Source organism: Lacerta agilis, chromosome 3, assembly GCF_009819535.1.
Source record: "Lacerta agilis isolate rLacAgi1 chromosome 3, rLacAgi1.pri, whole genome shotgun sequence".
Taxonomy (NCBI): Eukaryota; Metazoa; Chordata; class Lepidosauria; order Squamata; family Lacertidae; genus Lacerta; species Lacerta agilis.
The window spans coordinates 113723251-113741981 of record NC_046314.1 but is presented as its reverse complement, the minus strand read 5'-3'; the positions used below and the strand labels follow the sequence as shown (position 1 = coordinate 113741981).

Here is an 18731-nt window from a genome sequence, read left to right as displayed (position 1 = left end):
TCTCTTCTTTGTACCCCAGCCACTCTGGGTGGCTTCCAACAAATATTAAAATACATTAAAATGTCACAGATCAAAAACTTCCCTAAACAGTGCTGCCTTCAGGTATTTTCTGAATGTCAAAGTAGTTGTTATCTCTTTGACCTCTGATGGGAGGGCGTTCCACAGGGCGGGTGCCACTACCGAGAAGGCCCTCTGCCTGGTTCCCTGTAGCTTTGCTTCCTGCAGTGAGGGAACCGACAGAAGGCCCTCGGAGCTGGATCTCAGTGTATGGGCAGAATGATGGGGGTGGAGACGCTCCTTCAGGTATAATGGACCGAGGCTGTTTAGGGCTTTCAAGGTCAGCACCAACACTTTGAATTGTGCTTGGAAACGTACTGGGAGCCAATGTAGATCTCTCAGGACTGGTGTTATGTGGTCCCGGCGGCCACTCCCAGTCACCAGTCTAGCTGCCGCATTCTGGATTAATTGCAGTTTCCGGGTCACCTTCCAAGGTAGCCCCACGTAGAGTGCATTGCAGTAGTCCAAGCGGGAGATAACCAGAGCATGCACCACTCTGGCCAGTCAGTCTGCAGGCAGGTAGGGTCTCAGCCTGCGTACCAGATGGAGCTGGTAGACAGCTGCCCTGGACACAGAATTGACCTGCGCCTCCATGGACAGCTGTGAGTCCAGAATGACTCCCAGGCTGCGCACCTGGTCCTTCAGGGGCACAGTTATCCCATTCAGGACCAGGGAGTCCTCCACACCTGCCCGCCTCCAGGTGGGATGTGAGTCCAACAGCTTCCCTTAGCTTCAGCCCAATCTATATTTAGTACCAGCATTCGAAATTGGCCAGGCGCATTTTGCAATTGGCTATCGGCCACTTGCGACCAAGTGAAGATGCCCAGGTGCCAAGATTGCCACCTGATGTCTCCACCACCTGGAGGTGCCTGCCTGGGGATCCTCAGATCTTGACTGTTTTCACACACTAGCAAACACATCCTGTAGAATTCTATCCGGGATATTTTATCTGCACAATCAGAACGAATTTCAGGAAACCCAAAAGTAATATTTTTAAAATACGAATTTCGAGCCGTCTGCCCCCAAAATGGCATCTAGGTAAAGATGACAGGAAGAGTTCGAGGCCAGACGAAACAGAGTGTCTATAAGGAATGGAGAATATATAAAGAATACTTAAAGAATTATGGTGTAAACAGAAATCTCCTGGCAGAATTAGACTGATCCTTGAAATTCATAAAAGGTAACTGAGGTATAATGAAAAACCACAAGGAACAGATAACTGTGTGGTATAATGTATATAACAGATAAAGTACAATGAGAAGACTTGGAAGTCTTTTTAAATGCTTGCCGCACTTTTTATATCTAATTGTGTGAATAATCATTGCATTAACAAAATACTTAATGTTGAGGAATTTCATAATTACGTATGTTTTTTCTCTTCTTTTTTTCCTTGATTTTTATACACTTGTCCTTATTTCGCCTTTTTCTTTTCTTTCTTTCTTACGTTGTAAGCTTGTAATGGCAAATACTGTATGGATGTATTCATTTTAACTCAATAAAGATTGACTCAAAGTTTAAAAAAATACAAACGGGCATCTAGGCATTCCATTTTGGTGACCATAACCCTCGTTTAAGGAGCTGTTTGGCACCTGGTTTATATAGCTGAGTTTCTAACGCTGATATTTACTTGGGAGCAAGTCGCATTTAAATCAACAGGACTTAACTCTGAGTAGGCACACACAGGATTGTGTTGCCAGTGACTCTGAACTTATCGGAAGTACAGTTCATAGAATCATAGAATCCTGGAGTTGGAAGAGACCCCAAGGGCCATCCAGTCCAACCCCCTGCCAAGCAGGAAACACCATCAAAGCATTCCTGACAGATGGCTGTCAAGCCTCCGCTTAAAGACCTCCAAAGAAGGAGACTCCACCACACTTCTTGGCAGCAAATTCTACTGTCGGACAGCTCTTACTGTCAGGAAGTTCTTCCTAATGTTTAGGTGGAATCTTCTTTCTTCTTTCTTGAGAGCCAGTGTGGTGTAGTGGTTAAGAGCGGCAGACTCGTAATCTGGGGAACTGGGTTCGCGTCTCCGCTCCTCCACATGCAGCTGCTGGGTGACCTTGGGCTAGTCATACTTCTCTGAAGTCTCTCAGCCCCACTCACCTCACAGAGTGTTGGTTGTGGGGGAGGAAGGGAAAGGAGAATGTTAGCCGCTTTGAGACTCCTTCGGGTAGTGAAAAGCGGGATATCAAATCCAAACTCTAGTTTGAATCCAAGTTGTGGCTTGGTTCTCGAACAGAACTGTTCGAAAACCAAGGTGCGGCTTCCCATTGGCTGCAGGAGTGTCCTGCAGCCAATAGGAAGCCGCAGAAGCTGCGCCGGATGTTCGGCTTCTGAAAACTGTTCAAAAACCAGAACATTCACTTCTGGGTTTCGACCATTCGGTAGCCAATTTGTTCGGGAGCCAATGCGTTTGAGATCCAAGGTACGACTGAAACGGTTAACAGGGAAATTTTGGAGGGGGGAGGAGTCCACAGCAGCAGCATGACTTAAACCCTTGGCCATAGCCTGATCAGCACAGGCACCACAGAAACACATGATAAATGAATTAAGAAGCGGGTCTCCAACTGCAAGTGTGGCCAAAAAGGTGAGTTTGAGAAGACGGATAGAGAACTGGCGTCTGTTCCGCCAGAGACACTCTTTTCCAAATCCTACCTGACAATAAAAGTCTGGGTTACAATCCATAAAATTTTCAGACCGTGGTAATTAGCTGGTTAATTATGCATGGGCACATCTGCCAGGAAACATACAATACTTGTACCCAGATCTCCACAGTAAGGTGCTCCAATTTTGCCTTGCCACAGGCAAGGCCCGATAGGGTAAACAAAATTTTCAAATAATAAAGAGGCGTCATTTCTCGCTCTCGGCTTAATCATTCCTCTGCTAAATAATTGCACGCAATGAAAATGCAACTCGCCCAGCAATTTTCTGACCCAGCAATTAAAAGGTATTATGACTGTGTTATGAATATGCTCCATTCATCCATTTTAATGTTTCAGGCAGCCGTGAATTAAAGGCACAGCAGCATGGTAGTAAAAGATGGGGCGAGAAGGAAGAGATGGAATCATCAAATTGGAAAGTTGGAGGGTCCCCCCAAAGGGCATCTAGGCCAACCCCCTGAAATGCAGGAATCACAGCTGAAGAATCCCAGGCAGGTGGCCATCCAACCTCTGTCTAAAAAACTCCAAGGAAGGAGAGTCCACCACCTTCCGAGTGAGACGGATAGGAACAGACATGTGGGCTGCAAAGCCACAGAAGTTTCGCTCAAAATGGGCATAATTGCCTCACAAGTGCAAGAGACTTTCAGGAATCCCGATGTTGTTGCAAAGCTTGCATTACGCACGGCTCTATTTTTAAGCATGCTGAAACAAACTACACAGGCACGTGTCTGCTTCCCCATGATACAGTTTTCCAAGATTTTGCTCCTCCTGCCATGCAAGTTACTTTACAAGGGCACTCAAAGCCAATAAAACAAACTGTGCTGAAAATCTTCCTTTAGAAGCAGGTTAACAAACATTCAAAAAGGAGAGATACAGCAGTATCTGATATTTGCTGAGACTCAAACCCTGCCAAGAATGTAAAGTCCAACAAACTCCTCCATCGACCTCGCTTACAATTTCATTTCCCAGAAGGTGGAAGATGCAACAAGGGAATCATCTGCCCTGGACCTGATCCCCACCAACAGGGAGAAATTGATCGACGAAGTGAAAGCACTCGGAAACTTGGCAGGAAGCGATCATGTCCTCCTGGGTTTCATGATACAGAAGCAAGGGAAAGCGGAGTGTAGTCGGACATGCACTCTGGACATTAAGGCGGCCAATTTTAAAATGACCTCAAGGCTGGATGGCCACCTGCCATGTACGAACTAGTTGAGATTCCTACATTGCAGGGGGGTTGGACTAGATGACCCTTGAGGGTCCCTTCCAACTCCACAATTCTACGATTCTACGGTTCCAAGCATAATTAAGCCTAAGGAGACTCCAGCTTTTCACTTTTCAGCTCGTATTCACGTATGCGCCGGCCCCCCTTCCCGTTTCAGAGGCATACAACACACAAAGTCGACGCAGCCCAGAAACAGCACAGGCAAGCAACAGAAACAGGAGTTGTGCAGGAAAGGGAGTTAACCATCTTGTGTAAACAGGTTCCTTGGTTCAAGCAGGGAATCCAGCGCACACTGTATAATTAAACACCAGAACAAACACAGAGGAGAGGAGGTGGCCCCGTGGAAGGGCAAGCAATTTCATTCCCTAAGCCGCCCAGCTGAAAACTGGCAATTCAGATAAGGCGCCGCAGCACCCTTTTCACAGCGTGGTTGGGGAAACCTCAGGGCCCAAGGGGCAGGCAAATGCAACCCTCTACGGCTTCCTTTCTGGCACATGGGGCACCCTACTGCAACCCTCAAGGAACATGCCTTGCACCCGAATGTGTCCTTGAACTCTGATACTGGCACTGACTGAACAGAGGAGTTTGTGTCTGTGTGCTCATCATAGCTGTCAAGTTTCGGATTTGAAAATAAGGGATCAGCAGTCTCACCTATCCCGGGACAGTCACATGCCAGTGGTGGGCGGAGCCAGAAGCAAAAGTGGGCGGAGCAGCAATGTAAACTCCAAGCAGGCTCGGGCTCGGAGCGGAGGAGGGCAGCCAGCAAAGAGGAGGGCAGCCATGTGCTCCGCGCAATGGAGCCCCATCATCATCTTGTCTGATCCCATCAAAACAGGACAGGAAGCAGCAGCTGCTCAAAGGCAGCCAGGCTCCGCCCGCCAGCTAACCCTATTGTCCGGCTGAGGGGCTCGGCGGCAACGGACAGGGGCTGATGCAGGGGGAGGAATACACCCCCCTGTAAGCAGGGGAAATAGCTCCCACTTGCTTTGAGGGCTGAGGCTTTTCTCTCCAAGTAGGCGAGGTCTTCCCACCCAGTCCCTGGCCAGCAGGGGAGGAGCTGCTTCCATTAAAAACAGGAAATATAAGGGAAATAAAAAATAAGGGAGAGCAGCGGGAAACTGCTTAAAATAAGGGAGAATCCCGGGGAAAACGGGATACTTGACAGCACTGGTGCTCATGGACACTAAGCCAAATTTGGGTCCCTCCGCTGCTGTTGGACTACACCTCCCATCATCCCTATCTAGCAGGTCAGGGATGATGGGAGTTGTAGTCCCACAACAGCTGGGGACTCAAGGTGAAGGAACACCGCGCTAAGGGAAGATCAAATTTACATCCGTCGCTCTGCCCACCTTTGCCTCCGGCCCCAATCGCCACCACTAGGCGGCCCTTCAGAAAGTCATCCAGAAGGGAAAAAGGCTCCCTTTCCCTGTTGTGCACCTTGTGCGACACACAGGACGGAACTGTGGTTTGTTGCTTCCGATTTAGCTATTCCCTAAATTTGTATCCCACCCTTCCCTCCTAAAGGAGGCCAGAGCAGCGGTGCTACAAATGCATGCACTGGGCTCAGAGCCTACTCTCTCCACCTCCTCCCTTGCAGCCACGCAGTTCCCCAGGGCTTCGTACCTCTGCAACACACAATCGCCTCTCTCGCCATCGCTGTATCCTAGCCAGGGCTCCACCACTCAGATGCTCTAGCACATACAGATTCGGTGGTCTCCTGATACTGGTGGAGGCTGTTGCTCAGTGGCACAACATCCGGGTCCCAGGTTCAAAACCTGGAACCGCTAGGAAGGGCCGGGAACGCCCCCATGTCTGAAACCCTGGAGAGTTGCTGCCAGCCAGTGTAGGCAATGCTGAGCTAAATGACTCACCGGACAGAATTTTGTAGGATCATAGAGCCGGAGAAGGAACTGGCAAGCCACTCCAGTATCCCTGCCAAGAAAACTCCATGGACCCACCTCATGAGAAAAGAAGACTCCCTGGAAAAGACCCTGGTGTTGGGAAAGATGGAGGGCACAAGGAGAAGGGGACGACAGAGGATGAGATGGTTGGACAGTGTTCTCGAAGCTACTAGCATGAGTTTGGCCAAACTGCGAGAGGCAGTGAAGGATAGGCGTGCCTGGCGTGCTCTGGTCCATGGGGTCACGAAGAGTCGGACACGACTGAACAACAACAACAACAAGAGCCAGAAGGGGCCCACCGAGGGTCATCTAGTCCAACCCCCTGCAATGCAAGGATCTTTTGCCCAGTGTAGGCCTCGAACCCACGGCCCTGAGATTAAGAGTCTCACACTCGGTATAGACCGCCTTCCCAATATTCCTGTAAGTGCATTGTATAGAAGGATGGCAAGCCAACTTTTATGAAACTTTGCCCTGGTTTACTAACAATGATTAATACTTAAGATCCCGGTTAGTAAGCCCACATTAACTCAGATGCCCCCCACCTCCCAATTTCAGGGAACTGTAGTTTGAGCTAACTGGCACCATCATGTTGGGGAAGTGGGCAGGGCGTGGGCACAGCACTGATGCTCATTCCTGGCTGCTAAACTGTGGTTTGGGAAGCCAGAAACTACCGGGTACATCTAGACTGGGCCCTCGTTCTGCCTGGACCTTGAAAGGTGAATTGCACCCTGGAAGGCGAAAGAGTTAAAAGGACAGAGCTTTGAACATATGGCCTTAAGGAATGAAGTATTTGTAGCCCAGGGGGGCAGAGATGCTAAGCCATCTTCTCCTGATAAGGCTATTGTTATATGGAACAATGGCATGCCATTAAGACACCATTCCACAGTTTGGAGCCTTGGTGCATCATGCCACATTCAAAGAGAACAGAGGCAGGATTGATGCAGGAAATAAGTCGCACACACACACACACCCAACCCGGGAAAAATCTGCCAGTTTAAAGAACCTATGGGCATCCCTCCCCTGGTCACATGCATTGCACAAGTTTCAGATGTAAAAATAGATCTACGTTCTGATAACATGTGCCACAGCCGCATAATATTGCTTTGGGGGGTTGGAATTTTTTTAAAACCCCCCCAAAGGTTAAGAGAGGCCGACTTTGGTCCTACAGACTTTGTGAATGCAATATTTTCTCTGCTTAATGAACATTTTGTACATTTTGCGCATTCAGAATTTGAAAGAAATAAAACGAAGCTACGACAGAGGCAAGCCTGTTTAGTCTTCCAGTTATAATCGGTTTAACGCTTTTAAGGAAGTGGGTTCCTTAAGATCCCCCAACCAAAAAGCCCAAGAGCCGTTTTTTGCTCTTGAGATGTCTCATAAAATCCCCTAATAAGGAGCAGAGGCAGAAAACTTACAATACAACACCTTTATTGGCATAATTAAAAAAATAAGCATAAAACCATCTATATTGTACTGAAATTCTAAAACATACAATGTATAAGAAGGAAAGGAGGGAGGGAGGGATCTTCGGCAACGGCTACTGTACAGACCAGAGCACCCCAGATTTTAATACAAAAATCCTGGTCAAAAATTGGGCCATAGCTCTAGTGGTTTCAGGAGAATCATCCCTGAAGCCACTAGAGTTGTTTATTAGAGGGGACCCTGGGCCATAGAGAGGACATCAAAGGATCTTTACGAAAGGTATTAAAGAGAGGGCAGTCCAGAACGATGTGGTCTATAGAATCAGGTACCGTATTTTTCGCTCCATAGGGCGCACCTCGTTTTTAGAGGAGGCAACAAAATTAAAAATATTTTTTCTGGTTTTCCTCCTCTAAAAGCCCTGTTTTTTTTGAGGATCAGCTAAAAGTTTTGCAGCTTTTTTGCAAAGGGAAAAGCCCTGGTTTTTTTGAGGATCAGCTAAAAGTTTTGCAGCTTTTTTTGCAAAGTGGAAAAAGCAAAGCTCCTTTTGCAAAGGGGGAAAAGCAAAGAGGGAAAGCCCCGTTTTTATGGGGTTCAACTCACATTTCTGCAGCTTCTAAAGGAAAGGGAGCCTTTTCTACAGTTTCCTGACAGATAATCTAATCAGCCAGTCACATGTCGCTGGGGAAACAAACAACCTCCCTCTGCAGCACATTCAACAAAGGAGGCCTGGGCTGAAAGGGATCCGGGGACTCTTATCTCTTTCCCGATCTCTTGCTGATCAGCTGCTGAGCGGGCTCCTTTCAACACCCCCTTTTATCTTTGTAAAATAAAAAGCATGATCCTCTTTTGGCCCCTGGGAAATTAATCCCCAGGGACCACCATTCGCTCCATAAGATGCACAGATATTTCCCCTTACTTTTTAGGAGGAAAAAAGTGTGTCTTATGGAGCGAAAAATACGGTACATTCTGACCACAGATGCAGAGTCTGTTCTGGAAGGGGGTACCTCTAAACCTTCCAGATAAGCAGAAAACTTATTTGGGGGAGAAAGAACAGGTGGGCAGAAGCAGGTAAAGCCCCCCACCGACACACCCCTGACCCCCTGCTCATCAGGAGAGGTGGTGGAAGTCGCGGCTTTCTGACCCACTTCTATGTGGGAGCCCCTCGCCTTAGGTCTTCAAGTTTGTGCCAGCAATTTAGAACCAGGAGAGGAGAATATGCTGGGCGTGCCAAGGGTGAGGAGGGCATTTTCTGGCCGGGAGGAGGCAATGGGCAACCTACATCCAATCAATAGAATTTGAGGCAGGCAATTGACACTATAAAGGTTAAGGTAAAGGGACCCCTGACTATTAGGTCTAGTTGCGGACGACTCTGGGGTTGCGGCGCTCATCTCGCTTTACTGGCCTAGGGAGCCGGCGTACAGCTTCCGGGTCATGTGGCCAGCATGACTAAGCCGCTTCTGGCGAACCAGAGCAGCGCACGGAAACGCCGTTGACCTTCCCGCCGGAGCGGTGCCTATTTATCTACTTGCACTTTGACGTGCTTTCGAACTGCTAGGTGGGCAGGAGCAGGGACTGAGCAACGGGAGCTCACCCAGTCGTGTGGATTCGAACCGCCGACCTTCTGATCGGCAAGCCCTAGGCTCTGTGGTTTAACCCACAGCGCCACCCGCGACACTGTAAAGGGGCCTTTTTGCGCTCTCTTGCGGGGTTTAGGGGATGGGGAAGGGGACGAACCTGTTTTGCCCCAGAGCCCAATTTGATATTTCTTGACTTGCAAGCTTTACAAGCCCAGCAGCTTAGCATAAAAGCTATTCGGAAGAGGGATCTGGAGCACAAATGTAAAAAAATCAGCGTATCAATAAGTAATAAGGAAACAGATGTACCGGCTGCTCTCCAAGCTCAGAGATGAAACCTGCCTGCCTGGCCCCTTTGCCCTCAGGTGATGACAAATCCACAATAGTAATTTTTTTATTTAAAAAACACACACACATTCAAGAGAAAAAGCTTCCATGGTTTCACACCCATCAACGTCCCTGTTGCAAAAACCTTAGCAAACCACCGCTAAATTATTATTACCATGGGCAACATTCAGCGATTAGCCACCCTCGGAACAAACCTAATTGTTATGGTTGATTTCAATGGGTACAAGTGATCCTGGATATCACCAAATTACAAGGCATTTCGGCATGTTTTCCCGTACATTTTCTTGTTGCAAACGTTGCAACAACTCTGCATGGTGAGAAAGTATTGTTTTTCTCCTGCTCCACACGCACATGGCTGACTGTGCCTTGCAGGGCTCGGTCAGTAGAGCCTGAGGCTCTTTGTGATCAGGGCAGTGGGTTCGAGTCTCACGTTGGGCAGAAAGATCCCTCCACTGCAGGGGGTAGGACTAGATGACCCCCTGCCGAGGCTCCCTTCCAACTCCACGATTCCATGAGAGTTCATGGCCAGTGCAAGTCCCGAATTTCCACTCACTTCCCAGCACAGCAAAAAGAAACAGGCAAGCTCAACCCATACCAAATGTTTGATAACATGCAAAGCTTAAGACCCGTCTCTTTGAAATATGAATTTCCTTGCCTTTGAGCCAATGCCAGGAAGGGATGAAGACAGCAGCACATTTGCTTTGGGGGCATGTCTATACGTGTTGGGTGGGGAGGGGAAATCCTTTGTTTTCAAAGGTGCAATACAACTCCTTGCATGGGGTGACAGGGGAGGGTGTGTACCTCTGCAGGGGGAAATGTCCTGCTTCTTCTGGGGTAGTTTGTCCACCTTTGGTCCCCACCCTCCTAAAGGTGGCTCCTAGAAGCTGTCAGTATACGACAGCAACCACATCGCAGGAAACACACTTCGACCGGCCGGCTAAACCAGACGGAGGCAGCCGATGGGCGCTGGGGATTTCCCCTGCGTGAGAAGACAGGGCGGATGGAACGGATGAGACCAAGAGTGGGTCCTATGGTCAAGAAGGTGGCTTCTGCGTGTGCTATAGAGGGACGTGGGGGGCAGATGGGGCTCATCAGCCTGGGAAGGGAGCCCATGTAGGAGAAGGAAAACTCTGATCCTAAACTTCTGCTGCCTTGAACAAAGCAAAACAAAAAAATTCCTTCCAGTAGCACCTTAGAAGCCAACTGAGTTTGTAAGTTTGCCGACAAAGGTCCGTATAGTTAAACCTATGGTTTTCCCAGTAGTAATGTACGGAAATGAGAGCTGGACCATAAAGAAGACTGATCGCCGAAGAATTGATGCTTTTGAATTATGGTGCTGGAGAAGACTCTTGAGAGTCCCATGGACTGCAAGAAGATCAAACCTATCCATCCTTAAAGAAATCAGCCCTGAGTGCTCACTGGAAGGGCAGATCCTGAAGTTGAGGCTCCAGTACTTTGGCCACCTCATGAGAAGAGAAGACTCCCTGGAAAAGACCCTGATGTTGGGAAAGATGGAGGGCACAAGGAGAAGGGGACGACAGAGGATGAGATGGTTGGACAGTGTTCTCGAAGCTACTAACATGAGTTTGGCCAAACTACAAGAGGCAGTGAAGGATAGGCGTGCCTGGCGTGCTCTGGTCCATGGGGTCACAAAGAGTCGGACACGACTGAACGACTGAACAACAACAACAAGTTTGTTATTGGTATATGAGCTTTCGTGTGCATGCACACTCCTTCAGATACGAAGAAGTGTGCTGCCTCGTGGGACATCTTCAGGAGGAGATAAGGCTAAGGAGAAAATGCTACGCAAATCTGGAGTGGAGTCCCTAAGGCGGTTGGACGGCAGCTTGCACGCCTCCTTCCTGCAACTCCTACAACCAAGCTGGTGCCCAACATCTTGCTCTGCTTTCCTCTGGCCCACATAAGCAAAGCCGAGAGGGGGGTCTTCTTGTTCGAGGACCTCCAGAAACACTGCCCACCTGACTTGTACCCCAGGGAGGTCACTTCAGTGCTGCTGGCACAGTGCTTTGACTTCACCCCCCCCCCCGAAGGCGCACTCCATTGTCTCTCAAGACGGACAGGTGCCAGCAAAAATTCCCCCCGCCTAACCGACTGCAGACCAAGGTCTCTCCGAGCCCTACTGAGGACCTAACCCGAGACCTTCTGCAACTAAAGCCTGCTAAGTAACATCGCAGGTTAACCTCAGGTACTTAAAAGCACACATCTGCAAATTCCACATTAACATTACAGCAACTCTGGGAACACCCATTGAGAACTCGCCTTCCCTTGAGTGCATGGCAAGGTGACTCTTTTCACGTCTAACAGGACACACCTCAGCTATAATATGACACAACCTCCCCCCACCTCCTGTGACCTCCCGGTGTGTTGACACCAACCAGCGTTAAGGCGACGAGGAAAAAACCAGAAAGTTGCTTGCAGCCACAGGAGCTCAGAAGTTTTTGGGAGCACTCAATTTCCTAACGTGCATCTGGCTGCACGCTTAATGCCGCAACTGAGCTCGGTTCGAAATGGAGAAGGCTGCATGCAATGGCAAGGAAAAGCGCAGCGGGCCGTTCGTTTCAAGGTTCCACAGGAAGCAGAATCGCAGAACTGCAGAGCTGGAAGGGACCCCCAAGGGTCATCTAGTCCCACCCCCCGTCTTTTTCGCCTAACGGACTTGAGGAATGCGGAAAAGTCGCCCTAAAGGGCAAGGAGGGAGGAGAATGCGAGGAGGAAAGTGGGAGCCTCAACGCTGCAGTTGTGATTCCTGCATTGCAGGGGTTTGGACCAGATGACCCTTGGAGACCCTTCCAACACCTGAGATTCTATGATGTCTCTTCCAAGAGTTTCTTTGGGTCTCCTGCTGCATGCTCTCCCCGTGTCCCTCCAGTCCTCAGTGTTTGGGCAAGGGGGCCAATGATTTGATTGAGTTTTCTCCTCTCAACAACGTCACTCCGCCCTCCAAGGTTTGGGTTCCTTGGCTGTCCTCCCCTGCCACCCGACAGGTGAACCCCACGTTCTAGAAACAGGATGGGGGGACTACCTCTTACCAGGCCACCCTAGTGCCAATGCATAGGGAGCTGCCCCCTGCCAGCTCAAGCCATTCACCCACCCACCCAACTCTGGCTGGCAGCAGCAGTGTAAGGACCCAGCCAGGTCCCTTGAGATCCTTTCACCCGGAGGCCTGGGGACTGAACCTACGGACCTTCACCCACCGAGCCAGCTTCCCTCTTTACTTTCTCAGAGTTTGGGGTCTCTTCCGACCCCCCCACCACCACCTACCCCCCCCCTCCATGAAGAAGCTGCCCACAGGCAGGGAGGATCTCTCTGTCCCTCCCAATGCAGTATTTTTGCACGGGGCGGATTCCCTCTCTGCCTCCCGAGCCAGGGCAAAGCTTTCTCACACACCGCTCCCCACGGTTGTTTTTTGGGGGGGAAATCTCTGCCCAAAGGCAGCCCTTTCCTCACAGCTCCTGAATGGAGTTCACTCTTCTCTCCCCCCCCCCATCTCATTTTGAAAGAAATTGTATTTGTGGAGGGGGGGGGAATCTTCTCTTAATACTCCGTTCCCCCTCCAGTGTTTTGTCCGCCCCCCCTCTCCTTCAGCTTCTCGTGAGTGAGGGGTGCCTTTCCAACTTCATTTAGATTGGGGGGGTGCCTTTCCTTCTCTCCCCCCACCCCCTGCTTCTCTCCCAACTGCTTGTTGAGGAGAGGAACACCATTCTACCCATTTTGCAAGCCCCCCTTTACCCTTCGCGTACCGTTTTCAGGGAAAGGGGAGACCCTTCTTTCCTCCCCCCCCATCAAACAACCCCCTATGCGATATTTTCCTTCTCTCCCACCACCATCTTTCAGAAGGCGGGGTGGGGGGTCCACCTCCCCATCCCAATCCCTTAGGGCAAGACTCCCCACATCCACCCCCATTTGTGTGTGGGGGTGGGGGTGTGCTTCCTCATCTCCCTATATCTCAGCTGAGGGGGTGTCACCGCCTTTCTTTTGGGGGGGGTGTCTCCCCTTTCCCATGTTTTCATTGGGGTTAAAGTTCTTCCTTTCAAGGGGGTCTCCCGTTTCCCCTACTTTCACTGGGGGAGGGATCTTCCTTTTGGGGGGGGGAGGTTTCCCTTTTCCTATGTTTCCACCGGTGGTGGGGGAATTATTCCTTTTTTTGGGGGTCTCCTCTGATTCCCTTTTTGGAGGTGGTCTCTCCTTTCCCCTACTTTCACTGGCACACGGATCTTCCCTTTTTTTTGGGGGGGGGGTTCTCCTTTTCCTATGTTTCCACCGGGGAATGAATTCTTCCTTTTTGGGGTGAGGGTCTCCTCTGCTTCCCTTTTTGGAGGTGGTCTCCCCTATCCCCTACTTTCACTGGGGGAGGGATCTTCCCGGGGGGGGGGGAAGAGAAGTGTTTCCACCGGGGATTCTTCCTTCCTTGGGTTGGGTTGGGGGTCTCTCCTCTTCCCCCGTGTTTTGGGGTGCCTCCCTTCCTTGCCCCCTCTCCCTCGCTGCTTTTTTGGGGGGGTCTCCTCTTCTCCCCTCCCTCCCTCCCTCCCCACGACTCACCCCTCCTGTTCATGGGCCGGACCCGCACGGCCACCTTCACTTTGGAGTCCCCCATCTCCGCCAGAGCAGCGCCTCTCCCGCCGCCGCCGCTCCTCTCCGGTTCTCTCCAGGCTTCCGTCTTCGCGGACGAGGCGGAGCGCAGCCACGGACTCCCTCCAGGACTACGGCGACCGGCATGCACCGCGGCGGCCCCAGCGCCACTCTTTCGACCCCTCTCGGCTCCCGTCGGCGGCCGGCAGCCCCGCTGCCTGACGGGAAACGTGGTCCTGGGAGCATTCAGGCGGGTACGGAGGGACGGAAGCCCGCTGGGAATTGTAGTCCGCCGAAAGCGGGGAGGAGCAAGAGAGAGAAGGGAGAGAAAGGCCCGAAGGAGCTTCGCCCGACGCGGTGCGTTCTGGGAAGCGTAGTCCCATGCGGCAATTCGCAGGTGCGGTTCCAGAGAGGAGGGAGTCGGCTTGTTTCCGCGGCCCTGATTGGCTGGCGGCTCTCTCGCGCCTGAGCGCTCACCTGCGCGGAGAATTCCCCGCACGCAGAGAAGTAGCACGTCGGGGAGAGCCATGTAGCCTGACGTGCTATGTTTCTAGGCGCAGCCAGGGCCGGATTTAGGTTTGATGAGGCCCTAAGCTACTGGAGGTAATGGGGCCCTTTATATGTCCAGCTGTCCAGTGTCAACAACAAATGGTCGCTGTTTTTTGGGTTGAATATATGCTATATGGTAATTTGTGGACCTAATAAGTATCTAAAGCCATTTGCACATAACAAAATATGTATTTTATCAAAGTAATTGTTGAACTGAAGTACAGTTAAGAAGTATATTAATAGTGAAATACAATTATAATAATATATGATTATTATATAAAATAACAATAATTTATTATTTATACCCCGCCCATCGTAAGAGGAAGTATATTTTGGGTGAAGTCAGGCGTGCCTGGCGTGCTCTGGTCCATGGGGTCACGAAGAATACAAAAAATACAATAATACAACTAAATGACTAAAGAACAACAAACAACAACGACATATTTTGGAGGGGCCCCTCGTCCAAGATGAGAAAGTCTAGAAAACCGGCTGAGCACCTCAGAAAGGACCTGGCCATGATTTAGTTAGGTGTTTTCCAAATTTACCCTATGGAAAATTAAGGATTGCTCTCCCACTCATATGTGAGTGTAGCTATTTACTTTATTGCATTTTGTACTCTCCAAGGAACTCAAGGTGGCAAACATGATTCTTCCTTCGTTTTGTTCTCGCAACAACCCTGTGAGGTAGGTTAGTTTGAAAGGGAAAGAAGGTTTCATGGGAGATTTGAATCCAGAGGGGAGGAAGCAGCTCTGCGCAACTCGGAGGAAGGGTGGGACAGCAAAATTGATAAATTTTGGGAAGGAAGAAAATTATTATGAAGGCTATTGATATAGATTCCTTCACAACGAGGTCCCAGGGTAGTTAAAACCATTTAAAAATACAATAAATGCAATCAGTTAAAAATCTGTCAACATTGGTTAGGAATGCAGTGTGGTTTCGTATACAGCTTGCATCCAGCCTGATTCAAGCCCTTAAGCACCCCACTTATACCCAATTAAATATTGTACCCTTCCAACAATATTACTATTATATTATTGTTGTTGTTGTTGTTGTTGTTGTTGTTGTTGTTGTTGTTCAGTCGTTCAGTCGTGTCTGACTCTTCGTGACCCCATGGACCAGAGCACGCCAGGCACGCCTATCCTTCACTGCCTCTCGCAGTTTGGCCAAACTCATGTTAGTAGCTTCGAGAACACTGTCCAACCATCTCGTCCTCTGTCGTCCCCTTCTCCTTGTGCCCTCCATCTTTCCCAACATCAGGGTCTTTTCCAGGGAGTCTTCTCTTCTCATGAGGTGGCCAAAGTACTGGAGCCTCAACTTCAGGATCTGTCCTTCCAGTGAACATTATTATTTATTAAATTTATTTACCGCCGTTCATCTGAATTCATGGAGTGGTCTTTCCAGAGCCTGGCCTAAACAAGAAGACTCTGATTTTAACTCATTTATTTCATGCCTCTTTTATGTTTTCATCCCTTTGCCTGAATTTCTCCCCTGAGTCTGCAGATCTGAGCTACCTGGTCTTAGAATCATAGAATCCTAGAGTTGGAAGAGACCCCAAGGGCCATCCAGTCCAACCCCCTGCCAACCAAGAAACACCATCAAAACATTCCTGACAGATGGCTGTCAAGCCTCCGCTGAAAGACCTCCAAAGAAGGAGACTCCACCACACTCCTTGGCAGCAAATTCCACTGTCCAACAGCTCTTACTGTCAGGAAGTTCTTCCTAATGTTCAGGTGAAATCTTCCTTCTTGTAGTTTGAATCCATTGCCCCATGTCCGCTTCTCTGGAGCAGCAGAAAACAACCATTCTCCCTCCTCTATGTGACATCCTTTTATATATTTGAACATGGCTATCATATCACCCCTTCACCTTCTCTTCTCCAGGCTTGCAGCACAGCAACAAACCACTAGGCACCCTCCATTTTTCTGCTCGCTTATTGCCCATGCTGTTTATCCCAGTTTCCCAGTTCCGTATCCTGCTTTTCTTCATTTACAGGTTACTTCTGCTCAGTGCACTGATTAAAGCATCATTGAAATCGAATCTGAGTTTGATGGCTTGGTCACACCCATTCCCCTCCCCCCCTTTTATTTTTTATTTTTGCCCTGCGGCTGAATCAGGTTGCGCTCATGTGCGTCTGTGCACTAAATAAATTCCGCACAAAAGGAGATGCGGAGGCGGTTCCTGCTTAGGCGGCATCTAAATCACAGCGTGCACGAGTCAGAGACGAAATTAATTTGAGAAATTCTCCCGAGTTAAATCAGGAGGCGGGTGGAGCGGAATGCAGAAAAGCAAGCACTCGCACAATAATAACACAGCGGAATATGCTTTCGGGGTTGCTTTTGTGATAATATTTGGTTTGTCCCTTCAGCGTAACAAAATGAAGAGGAGTTTGTGGCCTCTTCGATACGGCAGCCTGGTTCTGCTATTCCTACTATACCCACTGAAGATGAGTCTTCTCTCCAGCCCCATACGCACATCTAGGGCTGCCCCCAGGGGCGTACCCAGGATCAAAACTAGGGGGGGGGGAGGGCAAGCCATGGTCGTTCAGGTTCAAAAACAAAAACAGCTTCAAAAAACAGAAAAACTTCCCCTCCAAAACAGAAAGCCCCAAATGGCTGAAAAACTCAGTTTCCCATGATCCTTAGTCCTTGCAAAGGAACTACTCACCATGCAAGGGAACTCAGTTGGCCAAGCTCCCTTGCAACGATGAACGATGAATTCGCCCCCTGACACTGCCCAAGTCTCAGCCTGCATCCCCATTTGACCAAGCAGGGTGCAGGCTAGGATCCAGTCTCTGATAGGCACGCCAGCTCTTTGTCGGCATGAGGGAGGGGGAAACAGCCGGCGCAAAACACACACACACACACACACACACAGAGTGGCCACAGAGCGGAAGAGCTCGATTGTTATTGAGATTTTGGGAGGGGGAGAAAGACCAGACTTGAGCTTTTTTTTTCCTTTTAGGCTGCCGATAACCTTTTTTTTTTTTTTTTTTTGCTTCGGGGGGGCAGCTGCCCCCCCCCCCCGGGTACACCCATGGCTGCCCCTGCTCCTAGTATTATTATATTGTCGTTATATATATCCAAATCCACAATGGAGCCCCTAAGACGGCTGGATGGGACCTTGTGCACCTCCTTCCAGCAACTTATTCCTGCAGCCAAGCTGGGGCCAAAGTCATTTCGCTCTGCTTTCCTTTGGACCACACCAGCGAGGCTGATCATCTGGGCATCCCAGGACTCCCACACACACTGTCCAAGCTTGCGCCACCAGTCATTTTGGTGCTGCTAATGCGGCAGTTAGACTTTATTCCCCGAAGACACACTCCATTGTCTCTCGAGACAGACAAACGACATCAACGTTATATGTATTTATATCCCGCCTTGTTCCCAAGTTGGGGTTCAAGGAGGCTTCCAGCATTTTTAAAGCATCATTACTGGAAACCCCAGGAGGGGAGAAATGTCCTCATGTGTGAATCCTGCTTGCAGTTTTCCCACAGGCTTCTGTGAGAACAGGATGTTTGACTCCATGGGCCCCTTGGACTTAAATTTCCGAGCACAATTCAAAGTGTTGGTGCTGACCTTGAAAGCCCTAAACGGCCTTGGTTCTGTATACCTGAAGGAGCGTCTCCACCCCCATCGTTCAACCCGGACACTGAGGTCCAGCGCTGAGGGCCTTCTGGCAGTTCCCTCTCTGCGAGAAGCAAAGTTACAGGGAACCAGGCAGAGGGCCTTCTCAGTAGTGGCGCCCGCCCTGTGGAACGCCCTCCCATCAGAGGTCAAAGAGATAAACAACTACCTGACATTTGGAAAATACCTGAAGGCCGCCCTGTTTAGGAAAGTTTTTAATCTGTGATATTTTAATGTATTTTAATATTTGTTGGAAGCTGCAGAGTGGCTGGGGAGACCCAGCCAGATGGGCGGGGTACAAAGAATAAAATATTATTATTATTATTATTATTATTATTATTATTAACCGTACAGGTGTCCGTTACCTTTTTTTTTTTACCAGTAAACAAAACTGGCAAGACGCTTTTCTTTTCCCTCTTTTCCTGGAATGAACGCTGCTCTGGTTTCGCCAGAAGCGGCTTAGTCATGCTGGCCACATGACCCGGAAAAACTGTCTGCGGACAAACGGCGGCTCCCTTGGCCAGTAACGCGAGATGAGCACCGCAACCCCAGAGTCGTTCGCGACTGGACTTAACAGTCAAGGGTACCTTTACCTTTACCATGTTAGTCACAGCACTCAAGTTCCCTCCTCCGCCCAGCAGATACTGGAAATCCTGTTTAGGAGGACCACACCTTGGTCTGGCCTCAGGCCGCCACACCCTTCAGCTTCCCAGATTGCACCGGCCATTGGCCACACCCTGTCTGGCTTCTCAGATCTCGCCAGGATTCCCTGCTCGCAGGTTCCA

General features: G+C 49.6%; 1 protein-coding gene across 1 annotated transcript in view; it reads right to left on the bottom strand.

Annotated features, from left to right (window-relative positions):
- KIF13B (kinesin family member 13B) overlaps positions 1-13953 on the bottom strand; it is a 172769-nt gene extending 158816 nt beyond the window's left edge. Inside the window, exon 1 of the mRNA XM_033145167.1 lies at positions 13745-13953. Coding sequence (XP_033001058.1) covers positions 13745-13799 — 55 coding nt within the window. The 5' untranslated portion in view covers positions 13800-13953. The remainder of the gene's footprint in view (positions 1-13744) is intronic.
- Between the last annotated feature and the right edge of the window lie 4778 nt (positions 13954-18731).